The sequence below is a fragment of the Loxodonta africana genome, chromosome 4, assembly GCF_030014295.1.
Source record: "Loxodonta africana isolate mLoxAfr1 chromosome 4, mLoxAfr1.hap2, whole genome shotgun sequence".
Classification (NCBI taxonomy): Eukaryota; Metazoa; Chordata; class Mammalia; order Proboscidea; family Elephantidae; genus Loxodonta; species Loxodonta africana.
The window spans coordinates 5819218-5840152 of NC_087345.1; the positions used below are offsets into that span (position 1 = coordinate 5819218).

The 20935-nt window shown below is 54.6% G+C and overlaps 1 protein-coding gene across 4 annotated transcripts in view; it reads right to left on the reverse strand.

The window, feature by feature from the left end:
* The window catches only part of GRAMD4 (GRAM domain containing 4), a 100297-nt gene that overhangs the window by 22445 nt on the left and 56917 nt on the right, over positions 1-20935 (reverse strand). For all 4 annotated transcript variants that reach the window (XM_064283356.1, XM_064283359.1, XM_064283355.1 and 1 more), the window contains one exon: positions 4550-4670. In XM_064283356.1, the coding sequence (XP_064139426.1) occupies positions 4550-4670 (121 nt within the window). The remainder of the gene's footprint in view (positions 1-4549; positions 4671-20935) is intronic.

Here is a 20935-nt window from a genome sequence, read left to right on the forward strand (position 1 = left end):
AAAGCAGCCAGCAAAATGGGGACCACAGAACAGAAGCTGTAGTCTGGGGTGCACACAAGACTCTGGGCCTAGTCCGGCAGGAACCATGGCTCAGAGCCCAGGATACCTATGAGACTCCAGGCCTAGCCTTGGCAGGAGCCACAGCTCAGAGTCCAGGGCACGGATGAGACTTCAGGCCTGGGCAGGAACCACAGCTCAGAGCCCAGGGTGTGTAGGAGACTTCAGGCATGGGCAGAAACCACTGCTTGGAGTCTGGGGGCATGTACAAGACTGCAAGCCTAGGCTGGGCAGGAACCATGGCTTGGAGTCCAGGGTGTGTACGAGACCGCAGGCCTGGGCAGGAACCACTGCTCAGAGTCCCAGGGGCATGTACAAGACTCCAGGTCTAGACGGGGCAGGGACCACAGCTCGGGGTCAAGGCGCACATACAAGACTCCGGGCCTAGACTCGGCACCAACCATGGCTCGGGGTCCAGGGGCGCATACAAGACTCCAGGTCTAGACGGGGCAGGAACCACAGCTCGGGGTCAAGGCGCACATACAAGACTCTGGGCCTAGACTCGGCACCAACCATGGCTCGGGGTCCAGGGGTGCATACAAGACTCCAGGTCTAGACGGGGCAGGAACCACAGTTCGGGGTCCAGGGGCAGCTTCCTGACCAGGTCTCGGGGTTCCACGAGATGCCCTTCACCAGAGCACGAAAACACTGTGGCCCACCAACACCTCTGTCCAGGTGTGCCACAAGGACTCAGCGCAGGGAGCAAGGCACACCTGCTGTGAGGCACAGGGCCCCTCTAGCAACAGCCTGGGGCTCTGAGCACTGCTGGTTGTCCCTATTTGCTTTGCAGCTAATGACACTGCATGGGTATCGGCCAGGTGATTCTTCCCAGTACGGTCACCTGCTAGAAGCAAACAAGCGTCTGGATACGAATGTGCCACCTTTGGGAACAGAAAGGCGGGGTCAGGCACTCCTGAGGGCCAGCCGTACCCCAGCCGAGAGCATCCACCTCCTTCACACCCGCCATGCGTGGACTGTGACTTTGCCTGAGCGTGTGTTGGGCACAGGAAGCAGACTGATACAGTCACCCTTTCTTAATTAAAAGGAAGACAGAGGGACAGCCTTGCCGACACGTTCCAGCAAGCTGCCCTGCCACCACTTCCGATGGTAAGTGCAACATAGATGGGGTGTCTTCAAAGCAGCATAACGCCACCTGACTGTGCTTGTCAGAGGAAAGGCCATTGTGTCGTTTTAACAACTGCTGATCCTTCAAAGAGGTTCCGAATGACTGAAGCTGATATTCGTCAATGATCAAACAAACGAGTTTGGGGTGGAACGTCTCAGAATTTCTCTTGTAAAATCTAATTTTACATCCTGGGTGGTACAGATGGTTCACATGCTCGGCTGCTAACCGAAAGGCTGGAGGTTCGAGTCCACCTGGAGGTGCCTCAGAAGAAAGGTGGTGATCTACTTCCAAAAAACAGCCACTGAAAACCCTGTGGAGCAGTTCTGTTCTGACTCACGCGGGGTTGCCATGAGTTGGAGTTGAGACTCCATGGCAATTGGTAATTGGTTAATCTTCCCTGGTTCATAATCACCCACAGGCACAGGGCAGAGAGCTAAGCCAGACTGGTATTCAATGCCAGGCCCAGGGTGAGGCCCCGCTGTGACCCGACGCCCTTTGGCCCTGCCCCCCGGGACTAGGCTGGGGTGGGGTCACCAGACGGTCATCGAGGCCTGTTTTGTTTCTGCACCCGGCTCCCCCCAACTAGGCACCAGCAGTGCCAGTCACGACAGCACCGAGTCCAGAAGGTGCCGTCTGGCCTCCTGTCCACCTTCCCTGACCATGGGGCTGTGGGATCACGGCCATTACAGAAGCTGTGGGGGAAACCACACTAGGAGACCACTGAAGGGTGGGCAACGGACAAACAGAACTCGTTACAGCAGTGTTTTCACAGTTTCTGGGGTCAATAACTGGAGTGTGCGATTTTTTAGGAATTTTCTGAAAAACAAAAAAGAAGTTTCTAAAAACAGAAAGATTGTGTTTTAACCCCTCACTCTACTGCCACCAGTGCTTGTGGCTGTAGCTCACCCGCAGCTTTGGGGTGTGAGGGGTTTGGGGTGCGTGTGAACATGTACATGTGTGAGGGGGACCCCTCCACGGACTTATCCACCCTGAAGGTCCCAGTCACCCCAGACCCACCTCGAACCATCACCAAGATGGCAAGGAGGTCACTTTGCCTGGAGCCTCCTGCTCCCCTGGACCCCTTCTCCTTCAGGTCTCAGCTTCCAGAAGGTTCCTCCTGGAAACATCTGGAAGGTTCCTGACTACACACACTCCACCCCTATATAGAGCAGGAGAGCAGCCCCTGATACTCCCTGGGGCCCTCTGCCTCCACCCTCAGCCACACCTAAAAGTGTCTTTACTGTGGCCCCCAACGAGCTTTGTTGGAAGAATGAGGACTGCAGCCCAAGTGGCAGCTGGGTGGGTAAGAGGCGGGGAGACAAAGGATGCAGACACTCAGAGACAGCGAGCAGGGACATAAGTCAGCCTTGCGCCCAGTGGGCCACCCACCACCCCCAGAGGAAGCCAGACACGAACGAGTGTCCCTGGTGGGCAGAAACCCTGGTGGGGTGGGGGTGCGTACCATAAGATGGCTCTGGGACAGTGCGGGATAAGAGTTCAGCCTCCACACCCAGGTCAGCCCCTGGCTGTGCCTCAATGTCAATTAACCACAATTTAAACTCTGAATTTCTACAGATGTTCAGAGAGGGCTCAGCACCAGCAAGGTACTTGTGGGGCCTGTGTACCAATTTCTGACCCGAGGAGGGGTGGCGACCTCATAGCCAGAGCAGAGCGGCACAGTGGGGTGGCTCCCTTCTCTAGACGAGCCAGGGGGAGCCTTGGAGGGCCCCCCAACAGGCCACACTGACCCGGGGCAGCCCAGGGGGTGGTGGACAGGGTAGGCGGGGCCAGGTGGAGGGGCGGCCTTCATTGAGAGTAAGAGAAAACACAGGAAGGGCTGTCGTCAGTGGCCAGGAGGGCCAGGAAGCACCCCCAAAGGCAGCCCAGTGTACCTGTTTCTCAGCACAGAGGATGCAGTGAGAAGACCCTAAGGAAGCTGCGTTTGCAGTGATAGGGAGGGGAGCGGCTTCCTTTACAGGGACTGGACCTTGGGCAGCACGTGGTCACCTGGGGTCGGCCTCAGGCTGAAGGGGCAGCTCACAGAGCCCACTGCACCCCTGCCAAGAGCGTGACCTCACAAATAATTATAATTAATAACAATGACAATGCTCTCTCATCTACCAAGAAGCCAGTTTCTGGTGGGGGTGCTGGTGGAGGGCTGTGGACAGTGGTGTGGTATCGGGGTCTGGGGGCTGGAGACTGAGGGGCTGTGGGGCTTGTGGGGTCTGGACGCTACAGGGGTTGCTGGCTCGACCTTCCAGGCTACAGGACCGTTTGGCCACAGTGTGGAGAACTCACGGAAGGCAGTCAGGGCTGGTTTTATATTGCACACACATCACTCTGGAGTGACCCGCTTCTTGCTCAGGGCATCGTGATGCAAAGATGGCAGTGCCCACGTGTGCAGGGTGGGGCAGGAGGCACCTCCTCCCCAGAGCCTGGGTGACACCCTCCAGGCGAAGTGGGACCTAGGCAGGCACATCCCGAGGCCTCAGCACGCACAGTGGGGTGTCCAATGTCCTCTGAAGGCCGGGCCAGGTGTAGGGGGCAGGGGAGCACGCTGAATGGGCAGCAGAGACTGGGGGAAGGTGAGGGCGGGAAAGCATTGGGGGGGGGGTCAGGAGGGTCAGGATCCCATGAGCTCCAACCAGCCCTCTGGGGCAGGGACACGGTCAGGAGCTGGGAGAGCAGGAGGAGGGAGGGGGGTCTGCAGGCCAAGACTCAGAGGAAGAGGCGGTTCTAGGGCTCCTAGCAGAGTTCTTCTTCAACGCCCCCACCCCTGGTCGGCTCCCTCCTGGCTTCATGCTCTGCTGCAACTCTCATCCCTCTGGGGAGTAATGGCAGTACCTATGCCCCCACTTTGCAGACGAAGAGACTGAGGCACAGGAAGGCAGCCTCCTTCCCAAGTAACCTACCCCCAGAAACTGCACAGGTGAGCTTTAAACACAAGAAATGGGCCAGGCTCGAGACCCCCAGCTCTCCCCTCAGATCCCTCCAGCACTGAGGGGTGATGCTTCCATGATGCTCTGGGCCCAGCAGACGCTGGCAGGGGGCTAAGGAAGTGGGGTGAGGGACAAGGAGGCACCTCCCACCCAACAGGGGCCTCAGGACCCTGCCAGAAGGAGCTCTGCCCCCAGGGGCTCCACGCAGCAGGGAGTGGAGGTGGGGGAGGTGGGGGGCACAGACAAGATACAGGCCTGCAGGGGCTGCATCCCAACACGGATGGCGAGCTCCTGGCCCTGGGGCCACCACCAGGCTCTAAGCAGAGGCTCCAGCAAGGACTTCTGGAACCCCGGTGACTCTCGGCGGGGGAGAAGGGCCTGGGACAGCCTGGCCCCGGGGCATCCCCCACAGATGTGACCTCACTACCTGGTCTTCAGCACCTCCTGGACCCTCTGCTCCAGTTCCAGCCGCCTCTGCCGCTCGCGCTCCAGCTCCTGCCTCAGCGTCTCTGCGTTGGTCTCTTCTCGCAGCTTCCGAAGCTCCTCCTCTGCGTGGGAGAAGGAAACGCAGGTCACCGTCACAGACCCTAATCTACCAGGGGCACGATGTTAAGACGCCACACCGCAGGTCACTATCACAGATCTACTGAGGGCGCTAAGATGCCACACCGCAAGTCACCATCACAGGTCTACTGAGGGTGCTAAGACGCCACACCACAGGTCACCATCATGGATCTACTGAGGGCACAGCAGTAAGATGCCACACCGCAGGTCACCATCACGGATCTACTGAGGGCAATAAGACGCCACGCCGCAGGTTACCATCACAGATCTACCGAGGGCACAGCGCTAAGATGCCACACCGCAGGTCACCGTCACAGATCTACTGAGGGCACAGTGCTAAGACGCCACACTGCAGGTCACCATCACGGATCTACTGAGGGCACTAAGACGCCACATCACAGGTCACCATCACGGATCTACTGAGGGCACAGTGGTAAGATGCCACACCGCAGGTCCCCATCATGGACCTACTGAGGGAGCTAAGACGCCACACCACAGGTCCCCATCATGGATCTACTGCAGAGAAGACTGGGGAGACCCAGTGCTAAGGGCAAGTTGGTGCCCAGGCCGCGACACCACACAGACACCTGCATCCCAGCACCCCGTATTCACCTATACCGAGCACAGGGATCCCACACACATGCCTAAGCAGCACAGTCCCCCCAGCCTCCACCAGGGTCCCGGCACTCCTGGAAGAGCTCCAGCACAGACATTTCCCCCCGCCCCACCCCATACATGCCGACCAGCTGGGAGGTCGGGGTGGACCTCAGGGGAGACACAGGCATCAGGGTCCACTGCGTAACCCCTTGGCCAGAGCACAGAACGCCAGCCTGGCCCTTCACCATGAGCCCCACTAGGCTCCAGGCGGACCTCACCAGGGGATGCAGCTGCCCCCAGCCTGCTGCTCCGCTCGGTGCCTTCACCCGGGACACACCCACAGAGCATGGACAATGTGTGGGGCTGTAGGAAGTGCTGGCAGTGGCACAGAAACAACACAGACACCCCCTGCCCAGAGCGGAGGCTCTCGTGTCACAGGGAGCGGCACCACAGGTGAACGGGCCAGACACTGGCCCCAGCCTGACCAGTGGCTCTTGGGGAGCCCTCGTGTGCTCCTTGGTAGGCGGGACTGGTGTCTCCAAGTACAGGTGGCTCACCGTTGATGGGGGGCATGGGGCACCTGAAAGTCCTTCCTCCTAGAAGAGCCCGCATGCCCGCTGGCACCAGGCGAGGCTGTGTCCTTACCTCCATCCTCAGCTCTGTGTCCACCTGAGATGGAGCGCCCTGCCTCATGGACCCAGGCGGCCCACACAGCCTCCTTCCCAGGGAGTCCCCGGCCCTCCCCAGCAATACGCCAGGCATACAGTTGGGACTCAGTGGAGGCACAGTCCTGAAACCTGCAAACCAGGTACTCGGCAGATGAAGGCAGGAGGGTTCCCTCTCCAAAGGTGAGCGCTCACCTGGCTCAGTCACCTCTACCTGCAAAGAGGCTCAGACGCGTTCTCCAAGGAAGCCACGGGCCTTGTCATGGGTTGAACTGTGTCTCCAAAGTTATGTTGAAGTCCTAATCTCTGTACCTACGAACATGGCTCTGCTTGGAAAAGGGGTTTCTTTAGTTACGTCAGGGTTCCCGGGTGGATAACCAGTTAAGTGCTGGCTACTGACCAGAAGATTGAAGGTCTCGGTCCACCCAGAAAACCTGCGGCCATCGAGTCGAATCCGACTCATAATGACCCTACAGGACAGAGTAGGACACAGGGTTTCCAAGGAATAGCTGGTGGATTCAAACTGCCAAGCTTTTGTTTAGCAGCTGAGTTCTTAGCCACGTGCCACCAGGGCTCCAATCTGTTCAGAGGCACCGCAAAAGAAAGCCCAGATCCACCTCCGAAAGCTCACAGCCTTAAACACTCTCCAGAGCACAGTTCTGTTCTGCACGCGTGGGGTTGCCACGAAGCAGAATTAATTCAGCAGCAACTGGTTTGGTCTGGGGGGGTTTGTTATGTCAGGGATATCATACCTGACCGGGGGGTCCTAAACCAAATCCCTACTGAGTGCTGTCTGTATAAAAAGGGCAGAATAGATACAGAGACACAACGGGGAAGACACGCCGCGCACGGACCCATCTAGCAGCAAAGGGCGCCAAGGATCGCCAGCAGACGCCAGAAACAAGGAGGAAGCCATGGAAGGATGGCCAAGACCTTCACTTAGACTTTGAGCCTCCGGAACTGTGAGACAATACACTTCTGTTCCTTAAAGCCACCCACGTGCTGCATATTTTGTTAGGGCAGCACTGGGTGGGTAACTGAGGAGCCCTGGTGGTGCAGGGGTTAAGCACTCGGCTGCTAACTGAAAGGTCAGCAGTTTGAACCCACCAGCCTCCACGGGAAGAAGATGTGGCAGTCTGCTTCCATAAAGATTACAGCCTTGGAAACCATATGCGGCAAAATTCTACTCTGTCCTATAGGGTCGCTGTGAGTGGGAATTGACTCGACGGCGGTGGGTTGGGTTGGGCTGGGTTGGGTAACTAAGACAAAGCTTTTAAACCACGTGTCTCTCTGTCGTCTTCACGTGTAACAGCGACTGTCAGCATGTGGAAAACTTCGCATTATCAGTCTAGCCCCCGGAAAGATGCGCTCTTGGCCGGGTTACCTGGGCAGAAGGAAAGAGCAAACTCGGAGTGTTCTGGCACTTTCCCCGCCTGCTCCTCTGAGCCCCTCCACACCCACACGGACCCCAATCCCAGTGCTGTCCATTGATTTCGAGCCTCATCTGAAGGTCAAGCCTGCCCTGGACACCTCCTTTCCCTCCACGTGCATTAGTGGAAGCCCTGCAGCCACCCCTGCCTTCACTAACATCCATTCCTTCTTCTTACAGGAAATCACTCTCCCTCACTCGGCAGCCCTGCACTCCCCCTCCCTCCGTGTCACCAAGCTGTGAAAGGTCAACGTGGTGCAGCTTCCACATGTGGTAGAGCCTCAGCCTGGGTGGGCGGCCTGTCACGGCCCCAAGATGAATGCGAACACGTGTGGACACACAGGTCCCTTCCCAAGACCTGCCTCACACACCACACCGGCCAGCAAGGGTGCAAGTGCACGCCCCACCCACGGCGGTTACCAGCGCACAACCCACCCACAGGGTGGTACCAGTGCACACCCCGCCCACAGCAGGTACCAGTGCACAACCCGCCCACAGGGGTACCAGTGCACGCGCCGCCCACAGGGATGTACCAGTGCTTGCCCCGCCCACAGGGGTACCTGTGCACGCCCCGTCCACAGGGGGTATGAACACACGCTTGGCCCACAAAGGATCTCAGGGAAGGAGGGGCCTTGGGCAGGGAGGGGCCCAGTGTCCTTGACTCTGGCTCTCCCTGACAAACGCTCCCCACCTGCTTGGATGTCCCCAGGGGTGGGACTCACCACCACAACCCCTCCAACTGTCCCTCCTGACTTCCCCCCTTCCCAGTGGCACTCAGTGTCCTAAAACAACACAAATTTATTCCCACAGCTGCGGAGGCCAGAAGTCCCACACAAGTCTCAGACGGCCTAAATCAAGGTGTGGGCAGGCCTGTAGAAGTTCCTTCTGGAGGCTCCAGGGGAGACGCTGTCTCCTTCCCTCCTCCAGCTCCTGGAGGCCACCACAGTCCTCTGCACTCCCAGCTCACAGCCCCTCCTCCACCTTCAAACCCAGCCTTGTAGTATCTTCCAGTCTCTGCTGCCATCCTTGAGGCTCCTTCTCTGGCCCTCCTCCTCCCGCTTCCATTTACAGGGACCCCTGCGATAACAAGGGGCCCGCCCAGGTGATCCGGGACATCACCCACCTCAGGTCCTTCACTTGACCAACCATACAGCCCCTTTGCCACGTGGGAAGGCTCGTGCACAGGATCAGGGGACTGGCACATGGCTTCTCTGGAGGCCATGACCAGCCAACCGTGATTCCCTGGAGACCATAATCTGTGGCCAAAGGAGCTCCTGCTGGCCCAGGGACTGAGGGGAGACCCTCGCCCCTCTACCTGGTCTGGGTGAATGTCCCCCGGGGGTCAGGTGCTGCTCTGCAGAGCCGAGATCCTCCCCAGAGAGCAAAAGTCCTCATTCTTCCAGGCCCACCTCACCATCTCCCTCCACGCCCGCTCCCTCCATAAAGGCAGCACAGGCCAACGCTCTCTCTGGCCAGCGAGGGGCCTGGCCACCCAGGGCAGACTGTGTGGAACAGCGACCATCTCCTGGGGCTCAGGCCCGCTGTAGACCAGCACCCTCCAACTCTGGCCAGCTAGCTTTCCAGTCAGCAGCAAAGCCACGGAGAGACTCCTGCCTCCCTGGTGGTACAAAGACAGCTGGATAGAGAAAACCACTTGGGAGTTCTCACTATTTATCTCCTGTGAATTCCTCCTCTCTCTGAGCCTACGGCTCCCCACAAGGCTGGGCAGCTCTCCTTACAAATACTGAAACGATTGGATCTCACCACCAGGCTAATATGGGTCCAGCTCCCTCCGACGGTGACATATTCAGGTCAATCGCAGCACAGGGAGCCGCCACTTTCCACAGGACAAAGGCACTACAGAACCCAGGCATCGATTTTCCCTTTTCCTCTCACAGTAAGAAAAGAGATGGGAGGGCCGATTTTCTGCCCAGAGGAAAGCTCTGAGCTGGTCATTGAGAAGGTCACCTCTGTGACCTTCTGTGAGTCGTCACAGCCACAGCTCCAAGCTTCCTTCTCTGCTCAGGCCACCTCCCAGGTGCCCTAGCTGTCCCCCAGAGCCCCAGGCCCCAGTCCCGGGAAATCCTCCACTGCTGTGGGTACAGAAGCCTGAAACCTCCTCATATGCTAAGCCTCCCACAAGCCCAACAATGCAGGGCCCCCAGAACAGCGCCCACTCCCCCATCAGTTAAGGGCCGAGAGGGTCTCCTGGGGGACAGAGGTGAGGAGCAATGCCACACACAGAGTGAGCAGTGGGCCCCTCAGATGCTCCCTGTATGGGTATCCTCAGGCCACTGTGACAAAGGTCTACTCCTAAACCCGGTGCCATCAGTTAGATTCCAACTCATATTGACCCTGTAGGTTGGAGCAGAGCTGCCCCATAGGGTTTTCACGGAGTGGCTGGTAGACTGAACTGTTGGCCTTTTGGCTAGCAGCTGAACTCTTTTAACCACTGTCACCAGCGCTCCTCCACACATGCAGCAGCCTAAAAAGGTCTGGGAGGTGGTCACTGCCCCGGCCGGCCAGGCCCCTCGCTGGCCAGAGACAGTGTCGGCCTGAGGCCACCACTGTGAAAGGAGGGGTCATGAAGGGAGCTGGGCTTGGAACAGTGAGGATTCTGGTTCTCTGAGGAAGATCTCGGCTCTGCAGAGCAGCACCTGACCCCAGGGGGACCTTCCTGTCCCTGTAGTCCCAGTGTCACAAAACATGGGGATCCTCCTCTAGCAGGTCAGATGACCCTCTGGGGGCACGGGGTACCCAGCAGCCACACTCTCTCAGCATCCTCCTCACCACCCCAGCTGTGCCCCCAAGCCCACCTGTAGCAAATTCACCGCACCCCCACACGCTGCCATGCCTGGCAGATGCCAAGACCCCGACAATGTAAGCACTCTGCGACCTTCTCTAAACGCTTATGAAAAGTGCACAGCTGAGGGGACACGCTTGTTTGCTGTAACCATCTATAAGCGTGTCCTGACTCCACGCACTCACGGGCTGCTTGGCAGAAGGGGCCTTCACTCTCATGAGACCCTCTGCCTGCATTACCCCTCAGATTCCCGCTGCACCTGGCTGGCAAAACCACACCCGTGGGGAGGGAAGCACTCAATTTCATACCTGCCAGCAGCTATGTAAAGGGGAGGTTCACCTACGTAATGGGTAAGGTTCACCTACGGAACAGGAGGTTCACCCAGGTAACAGAAGGTTCAGTTAAGTGCAGGTAAGGCTCACCTAGGTAACGGGAGATTCACCTAAATACAGGTGAGGCTCACCAACATAACACAAGGTTCACTTAACTGCAGGTAAGGCTCACCTAGGTAACAGGGGAGGTTCACCCAAGTACAGGGAGGGTCTCCATCAGTGAAAGCTAGAGCCCCAGCATGTCAGACCACAGAATTGCAGCTCTGCAGGGCTGGAGAGCCACTTGGTAGAAGGTTTGAGGTTACCCAGGTCACTGGCTCCACTCCAAGGAGGGGCAGCCATGATGGGCTGAGCCCTTGGGGCGGTGTTGGCTGACATGGTACAGACTGCCGGGGCCTGTCAGGGGCATAGGAGCCCAGGGAGGCCACGGGGAGCCAAAATGTCTGGGCCAAGGAATGAGTCAGACCCCAAAACGCCCTTAGTTCCAAGGGCGCACCCAGAGAGAGAACTCTGTACTGCAATCCTGGAGTTCGCTTCGCTGGGTTTCAGCTAACAAAGACGCCCACATGAGCAGGTCAGACAGCTCTGCGGCCTCAGGCCAGACAACAGGAAGGAGCGCGAGACTGTGCAGGTGTGGGGTGCCAGCCCCTGCTGAGGGGATGAGGCCGGTCCCTACACCCCAACCCCGGCCCCGACGGCAGAGGGCCAGCAGAGTGTGACCGGGGAGGGGGGGCACCCAGGAACACTCCATGAGGCCACAGGAACCCTCAGACCCCCAGGTCTCCCATGAGCTCATCCAAATGCTATGTCCATACGGCCAGCTGTCTAAACAATCCGTGTCAACTCCCCTAACAAGTTGCTCCAGCTGAGCACGCAACCTGTGTTATTTACTCGCTGGCCACTGCTTTCAAAGGGACCTGGCAAAATGAGCTACCGCCATGGGGACTCCTGAAGACAAGAAGAACATGCCATAATGAAGCCTTTCCTACAAAAATGGCCCAGGACAGAGGCTGGAGGAGGCCACCCTTCAGGTCTACCCCCACCCCGTGTCTGGAGGGAGAGGGACAGGGCAGCAAAGTCAGCGGTGACTCCGGTGCGCCCCCAAGGGCATCCTCTCAAGTGCAGACTGGCCAACCCCAAATCAAAGGCAGCAGAGGAGACCACCTGGCCTCAGCCACCTCCGCCCAGGGAACCGGATGACAGCTGAAGGCAGCCACCCAGCCCCATACTCCTGCCCCAGTGGACGTTACTGAGGAAGGAAAACAGTGCTGGAGGCTATTTTAAAACCTGCAAAAGTAGAACTCTCAAGCAGGAATCCTCCTGGCACCCGATTCAACAGGCCCCACTTCAGGCAAAAATAAAAATCAAGTGATAACCCTTAAATAAAACTCCTTTCCAGCAGCAAGCCAGGACTGCAGACTTAGGGCCTATGCAGAAAGCTGCCTTGCCACCTGGCCAGAGCAGGGGGTTGGCACACCTGGAGGCCCCGCCCACCCAAGGCTCTGCCCCTGCACCTCCTCCGCTCACGCTGAACTCTGGAGCAACCTCCCACCTGGTCTCCACACCTCCGGGCAGCTCAGCCCAATTCACCATCAAGAGACCTTTCTAGAAGGTCAAGCCATGGCCTCCCCACTGCCTCCCCTCCCCCACCCCGCCCCCAGAAGTGGCCAGAGAATCACGTGGAGCTCCTGAGCCGACTTGCCATCTCCTCTTTCCGCAGCAGTGGAGAAAGGGCCGCTCGCATCCTCCTCTCTTCTTCACCTGAGGAAAGCAGGTCATTTCAGGAGCTGCCTTCTCTCGTTGTAAACTTCTGTCTGCATTTTCCCCTGACGTTTACTTACTACTGTTACTTACTGTTCGTAGAGATAACATTTATGAACAATGAACACTGCCAACCACCATACTGATTGTTTGGGACCAGTAAGCAATGTTTTACCCACTTTACTTTTCAACATGACAAGTTGCTGCTTACCCGTTGGCACGCACGTCATTGTGCTTCGGTTACATTTTAGGGTGGCAGATGGGGTTTGGGGTGGCAAGTAGCATGTTATCATTTTTGCCATGTGAAAGAATACTAACACCTGAGAAACCTGGAACCCGTGTCAGATGGAAACCTGTCAAAGAAGGAAAATTAAAATATTTTCCTCTAAAACAAGCAATAGAAAAATAGTAAGACTGCACACCCTGACAAAGGCAGGAAACCGGTGAGACCTGGAAAACAAGGCAGTCCATCAAGCTCCAGCTCTCACAATCAAGCTCCAGCTTCCACAGGTTTCACTGTCATAAGAAGTAGGACCTCAGTCATTCTTTCACCCAGGACACCTGATTTTCAGGAACCTGTGACTGTCTTTGAGCAACAGATGGTAGCGCCTGCATCTGACTTCTGTGGGCTCTGCTGCCCTGGACCCCAATGCCAGCACTGCGTGCACCGGCAGTGCAGGACCCCAAAGCCAGGAACCATGTATACCAGCAGTATAGAACCCCAAAGCCAGGAACCATGTACACCACCACTGCAGGACCCCGGAGCCAGGAACAGCACACATCTGACGGTGAAGACTCTCATCCCCCATGCCATGCCCTCATTCTCCATCTCTCTCTGACCAAGTGCTTGGCACCCAGCAGCTGTGCCCCCTTACACACACAACTCAGTCCTCTCCCATGACCACCAGGCAACAAGCTCTTTGCTATGCACCTGGGCTCAGTGTGGGTGGGGGGCAATGGGTGGGTGGGTTGGTAAGTAGATGGTCTTGAGCCCCCAAGTGGGCAAGCTCACCAGGAAGGAAAGGTGGCACACAGGAAACTTGCACCTGGGGACCAAACACCAGACAGGTGGGAGCACAGGAGGTGCACATGGGGGCTGGGCAGGCTCTGGTGGGAGCTTCCAGAGGGGCCTCAAAGGATGTGCAGGGGGCATCCCCAGTGGAGGGAACAACCCACCCATCCATTCACTCACCCATCCATTCATCTATCCATCCACTTAACCCACCCATCCATCCATTCAGCTATCCATTCACTTACCAACCCATTGACCTATCCATTCACCCATCCCCCACCTCTCCATCTACCCATTCACCTACCTATCCATCCACCACTCACCCACTCATTCATCCACCCACCTACCCACCCATTCATCCATCCACCCACCCATCCATTCATCTATCCATCCACTTACCCACCCATCCATCCATTCAGCTATCCATTCACTTACCAACCCATTGACCTATCCATCCACCCATCCCCCACCTCTCCATCTACCCATTCACCACTCACCCACTCATTCATCCACCCACCTACCCACCCATCCATTCATCCACCCACCCATCCATTCATCTGTCCATTTACTTACCAACCCAACAACCCATTCATCCATCTATCTCCACATTCACCCACTCACCCACCCATTGACCCATCCATCTGTTCATCCATCCATCTACCCACCCACTCATTCATTCATCCATCTATCCACCCATCCATCCATCCACCCATCCATCCATCCACCCACCTGTCCATCCATCCACCCACCCATCCATCCACCCACCCATCCATCCATCCATCCATCCACCCACCCACCCATCCACCCACCCATCCATCCGTCCATCTACTTACCAACCCATCAACCCATTCATCCATCTATCCCCACATTCACCCACTCACCCACGCATTGACCCATCCATCTGTTTATACATCTATCTACCCACCCACTCACTCATTCATCCATCTATCCACCCATCCATCCATCCACCCACCCACCCATCTATCCATCCATCCACCCACCCATCCATCCATTCATCTATCCATCTACTCAACAGCCCATCGACCCATTCATCCATCCATCCCCACATTCACCCACTCACCCATCCATCTGTCCATCCATCCATCTATCCACCCATTCATTCATTCATCCATCCATCCACCCACCATCCGTCTATTCATCTACTCACCAACCCATCAGCCCACCTGTCCACCCACCTACTCACCCACCCACTGATCGATCCATCTGTCCATCCATCTCTTCACTCACCCATCCATCCACCCACTCACCCACTCATTGATCCACCCTTCCTTCCTTCCATCCATTCTTCCATCCAAATGTGCATTGAGCATACACTAGCTGCCAGGTACTGGGCCTATGCTGTGGGAATTCATAGATAAGCAGCAGCTAGCTTCACTGTCTCCCAGGCGAGTCCAGTTTCGTAGCAGTGGTGAGATGTAGATGAAAAAGGGGCCCCCTAAGGAGCTGGAATGTCAGACCACTCCAAGTGCTACCTTGATACTTCACCAATGTCACTGAGTAGCCCCTCCCCATCAGGGCAGCCTCATCCATGCAGACGAAGGATTCAGGAGGTGGGAACCGCACTAGGAGGTGGCAGAGTACGGGGAGGGCATGCTGGCCTGGGGAACTTCTCTGCTCACTGTGCATGCAGGACCTCAGTGGTGCCACTGCAAATGAGGAAAGCACCAACCCTTCTCACCAGTGGCCCAAAGAGCTGGCGACCTGTCCTGTGGGGCAGGACACAGAGAGCTGACAAGAGAGGCTACAGAGATGAGCAGTGGCTCCTGACTTAACACTCCCCGTGGAACTCGCCTCTACCATCATCCAGAGCATGAGTGATCCTGCTAGACTATGGGAACAGGCAGCCGGAATAACACAGCCAGGCCACCATGGCCAAGCATCCCCTCTGGCTAAGCAGTCGGCACCCCAGGGCGACACAGTGCAGGCCTCATCCTCACCCAGCAATGCTGCTTGGTGGACCAGCTCTCCCCCGTGCTCCAAGACCTCCTGTCCCAGGCAAGGGGCAGCCTCAGGCCGAGCACGGTCAGGGAACAATTAACAAAGAGCAGACTTTCATCTGGCAATGGCAGTGATCCAGAAATGTGAAATGCAAAGCCCAGGCAATCAGACATCTAAGCTGGGCAATGAATAAGGAAGACCGAAGAAGAACTGACGCCTTTGAGTTGTGGTGTTGCCAAAGAACACGAACAGACCATGGACTGCCACAGAACGAACAAATCTATCTTGGAAGAAATACAGCCAGAATGCTCCTTAGAAGCAAGGATGGCGAGACTGTCTCACGTACTCTGAACATGTTATCGAGAAGGACCAGTCCCTGGAGAAGGACATCATGCTTGGTAAAGCGGAGGTTCAGCAAAAAAGAGGAAGACCCTCAAGGAGATGGATTGACACAGTGGCTGCAACAATGGGCTCAAGCATAACAACAATTGTGAGGACGGCACAGGACCGGGCAGTGTTTTCGTTCTGTCGTACCTAGGGTCGCTATGAACCGAAATCCATTCGATGGCACCTAACAACAACATGAAACTTTGTTGGTTTTTTTTTCCCTTGAAAAAAATCTATGTAATACAGATGTCTGTTGTTGCTGTTGTTAAGTGCTATCAAGTCAATTCTGGCTCACAGTGACACCACGAGACAGAGCAGAACTGCCCCATAGGGTTCTGTAGGCTGTAACCTTTACAGGAACAGACTGCCAGGTCTTTCTCCCTCACAGTCGCTAGGCAGGTTTGAACCACCAACCTTTTAGTTAGCATCTCTCGTCTATATTATCTGTCTTCATCTTCTACTCATTCAATCTGCTTGCTCCCTTCTGTCTGTCTGGGTCACCCACCTGCTATCCATCCACGGGACCCAGCCCTGTCCTCACGGGCAGAAACCCTTTAATAAATGCATCATGACAGAAACAGAACCAGACCGGACCAGTCCCTGGGCCCTGGGAGTTCATCCTCTCAGCCCACCACCACCAAATAAACAGGGAGAACAGAGGTAGAAATGTCAGACCCCAGAACACCAGACCCAGCCAAGGAGCTGCATCTTCTCTGATCACCTCTTTACCTGGTAAGAGTCTATAACATCATCTTCTGTAGAGGCACTGGAATGAAAACTAGCTTTCCTCTGTTGAGCAAAATTTGTTTTCTCTCATTAACAGCTCAGAAAGTTTCCTTCCACTTCACAGTTCATTACCGATGACGCTGTGTAAACATTCAGGCGGCTGTCAAATCGGAGACATTCATGCTATTTATAGCCGTGCTATACACTTATGCTGAATAAACACAAGAATTCTGATAAATTCCCTTCACATAGTTCCTATCGAAAGACGTTTAAAAGAAGGTGAATTTATAATTTATACGCTGCATTTGCAAGGACCGTCCTGACTGGAGATACAATCAGAGCTTTGGTTTTACTCCGCCATCTGCAGAAACCCGGATCTTCTGGTTACAATGTTACACAGCTGCTCACCAGAAGGATACCACAGACTAGCTCCTGGCTCTGAATGTTTCTTCTCCTCAACTTCTTCACACGCCATGTGACAGTGCCAGGGGAGTCGGCTCCGTGGGCCGGAGGGCTATTCCTGGAAGCCGTTCTTACACCAGGACCCCTAACAATTCACCTAGCTGACACCTGTCAATGCCCGTAAATGTATCTTACTTTTGCAAATTTTTACCAAAAGGCATGACCAAGAGAATCCATTGCCAGGGCCCCTCCCAGGGCCTCAGAAGGGACTGGCCCCACAGAGCAGCAGCGCTGGAGTGTGGTTTACGGATACCCTTTTGTTTTCTCTGTGTTCAACCATCTGTGAGTGTACCACCTGCTCTGGGGTAGAGCCTGTGAGAGCACCTCACACTGCGGGAAAGCTTCATTTCCCAGAGCCTGCACACAGCAGGTGATCAATAAATGCAAACTCATGTACAGAAACTGTGGGATATCATGTATTTATCCTTGAAAACCAGCAATGGTTGAAATGTGAAGATGGGGCTAAAAGAAAATGCACGATGCTTTAATTTATTTATGTGCTTCTTTAACAAATTCAGGATCCTGCCTTCAGCCACAAGCCAATCTTCACCCGATGTCATTTTCTCACAGGAACATTTGTGATCTTCAATATTTAATAAGCGAAGAAAGCAGCAGTATGGTCAGGCCATTACCTCCTCTCCATGAAGAATAATGGTTCTGCTTTCTGAGAGAAAGTACCAGAGACAACTGAATGGAATTTTAACACTGACCACTTAGTCGTTTTACGGACGGGGTGGGGGGGGGGGCAAGGCCCTAAATGGTTAAATGTTCAAAATGTTCACGGATACCCACTAACAGGAAACCCTGGTGGCATAGCGGTTAAGTGCTACAGCTGCAAACCAACGGGTCGGCAGTTCAAATCCGCCAGGCGCTCCTTGGAAACTCTATAGGGCAGTTCCACTCTGTCCTATAAGGTCGCTATGAGTCAGAATTGACTCGACAGCACTGGGTTTACCCACTAATTAGAGGCTGAGTCAAGAACTAGAAGCCTGGCATCCCAAACCCAGACCCAAAGCTCTTTCTGTACCCCTCAGACACATGCCCTCCTGCAGACCAGGGATCAACAAACCAGCACACAGAAATAGGTTTAATGACAACTAGAACATCTCTGTGGATCCCAAGATTGTAGTCTATCCTTTCTTATATACTATATTCTTCTGGGTACTGAGATCAAAGAAATAATGGAAGAAGGGAACAGCTTCTCCTGTGCAAATTCCAACTCTATGTTTTTCTGCAATTATGTAGTTGCTCCATTCTCTGAACTAATACTGCATTCAAGACACCGTGCTAGATGTTCAGGGTATAAAAATAAGTAAGCACAGCCCATGTGCTCAAGGCACAGCCAGCCTGGCAAGGACTCCCTGTAACTTCTCTAATGGCAAAGGATGGAGACTGTCCATGAACAGGGAACAGGCTGACTGAAGCACACGACTCCACACAGCGAATGCAGAGGCACAACAGATCAGGGGACACCTTTACGTGGCATTTGGAGTGATCTGATCCGCAGGATATAAGTGTGGGGGAAGAGTGAACGTGCTGATGTTTACTAAGCGGAAAGGTAAGAACGAACACACGTTCGTTCTATAAACATTTTAATGGAAGGATAAACAGTAAAATTAAAAGAAAACTGGTTATCTATAGGGGAAGGGAGTGAACGGGGTGGGAGAACAGGGAAAGGAACTCAGCTTCTCTTAGTTTGCCTTGACTTCGGAGCCCCGTAAACCATTTTACATCAGCAACAAAAAATAACAGAAATTACCACACCGCATGTTGTTGTTGTTGTTGTCGTTACTAGTTTCTGCAGAGTTGATTCCGCCTCCTGGTGGCCCCGGGTGTGCAGAGCAGCCTGCTCCACAGGGTTTTCAAGGCCATGACCTTTCAGAAGCAGATCGCCAGGCCTGTCTTCCCACGCGTCTCTGGATGAGTTTGAACCACCAACCTTCCAGGAAGTACTCGAGTGCTTAGCCATTCGTACCACCCAGGGCCTCCAGGCATAGTTGGACAAAATGGTATCACGTGCCTCCTGACACAGTGCAGTGACAAGGACATACCATCACTTATGTGATACTGGGGACAAGATTATATCACCTGAACCTAATCATGACCAGAAAGAACACAAAGCCTCTTGAGGGGCAGTCTAGAGAGTAACTGGTCTGCGCTCTTCACAAATGTCAATGTCAGGACACCCAAGGGAAGACAGAGGGGCTGCTCCAGATTAAAGGAGACCAAAGAGATAGGACAAATGAACGCAATGTGCGATTCGGGATTTTATTTTGCTATAAAGGACAATTACTGGGGCAAAATAGTGAAAACTGAATAAGGTCGTGGATAATAGTATATGGCACCAATGTTAATTTCCCGACTTTGATAACTATACTGTTCTGTGGTTATATATCTTTGCTTTCAGGAATTCACAAGAGTATTGCAAGCTTAAGGGGGCATCAAGTCTGCAAACGACTCTCACACGGCTAAAAAAAAAAGACAGATGGTGGATGGATGGATAGGTGGATAGACGGGAGGATGATGGATGGATGGGTAGGTGGGCGAGTGAGTAGATGGGTAAGTGGGTGGACGGATGGACGGATGGACGGACGGATGGATGGATGGATGGATGGACGGACGGACGGACGGATGGATGGATGGACAGAGGGATGGATAGGAGGGAAGGACGGTAGGAGGGGGCACAGATAAAGCAAATATGGAAAAATATTAACTTTGGGGGAATAATCTAGGTGAAGAGTATGGGAAATCCTTTGTACTGATTTTATAAATTTTCTGTAACTCTAAAATTGTGTCAGAAAAGTTAAAATTAAAAAATCCCAGCAATTCTCGAAAATTTAAAGTGAAAAAACCAAAAACAAATAAGCCCAACTCTGTGCGGGGTTGATGACGCAGCCACAGCGAAGGAGCACGCGCCCCGCCCGCCCGCGACTTTGAGACACAGCAATGTGACTGCGCTACCCTGAAGACAAAAGAACTGCCAACAAACACAAACAAAAGCGGTTTTTAGTAATCCCGTTGTTGACGGTAGTGCTGATACTTTATTCTGAGGCTGCTGTGTCTGCTATTAAGAGATTAAAACAAACAAGCGGTTGTTGGTGCCACTCACGGAGAACCAGGATTCTCAGCACAAGAGAGACAGCAGTTTGATGAGGTGAGGGGAAAAGCCCAGGGTTCTGGATGTGAATTCAGGTCATCTCCGGATGCCCCAGCCCCGTCCGCTGAAAAGGCCGAGAAAGGAGGACCAGCCAGCAGCAGCAAGTGCCCTGGAATCTTCACTGAGTCTCTGGATACCATTTTCCACCAAAAGGAACCAGGGCTCTTTGCAGAAATGGTTAAGATGAACCTGGAACATCTTGTTACACCACAAAGCAAGGGCTCTCTCAGACCACAGGGGTGAGTATCACGGAGATGGCAACTACGATGATTACAGCGCTTCACGTACGGTTAAACCCGTGACCTCACGATGACGCCAAACACAAATAAAACAACACCATCACCGGTCACCTTTGACACCAGCTCATTATTCTGAGAACTGGGAAACAAAGGGGGGAAGTCACGCACGCCTCCAGACCTTCCTGTATGGACGACACCTCAGGGGGACCAAACAGTTGATGAAGGGAAGTCGGCTTTCAGAAACGCGTCAGGTAGCGAATGGAGAAAGAAAGGCAGAAGGAGAAAAATGACCATCCTCAGCCTCTAATGAAATGGTCTACCGCCCGCCTGTCAGCGTGCTGTGCTGTGGTGGCTTCCCCATTGCCGTGATGCTGGACGTTATGCCACCGGTATCAAATATCAGCAGGGTCACCCAGGGCGGGTAGGTTTCAGCGGAGCTTTCAGACTAAGACCGCGGTGCAGTTAATTACTCTTGTGTGTGGCCTTTCCAGCCATGGTCTTGTAACTCCCACCCAGGTGACTGTATGATAGGGTAACTGTGGCCTACCAAGGGGATTGGTCAGTTTTGCCTTAAAAGACAGCTAATTCCAGAGCAGAGAAGGGGAACCCACCACCAAGGAAGGAGAGAGCAATAGGAAAGACCGAGCAGCCTGGGGTCTCTCCTGGCCCATGGAGAGAGAAAGCTGAGTGCCTTTGGGCAGAGACTGAGGGCCAGGGAGA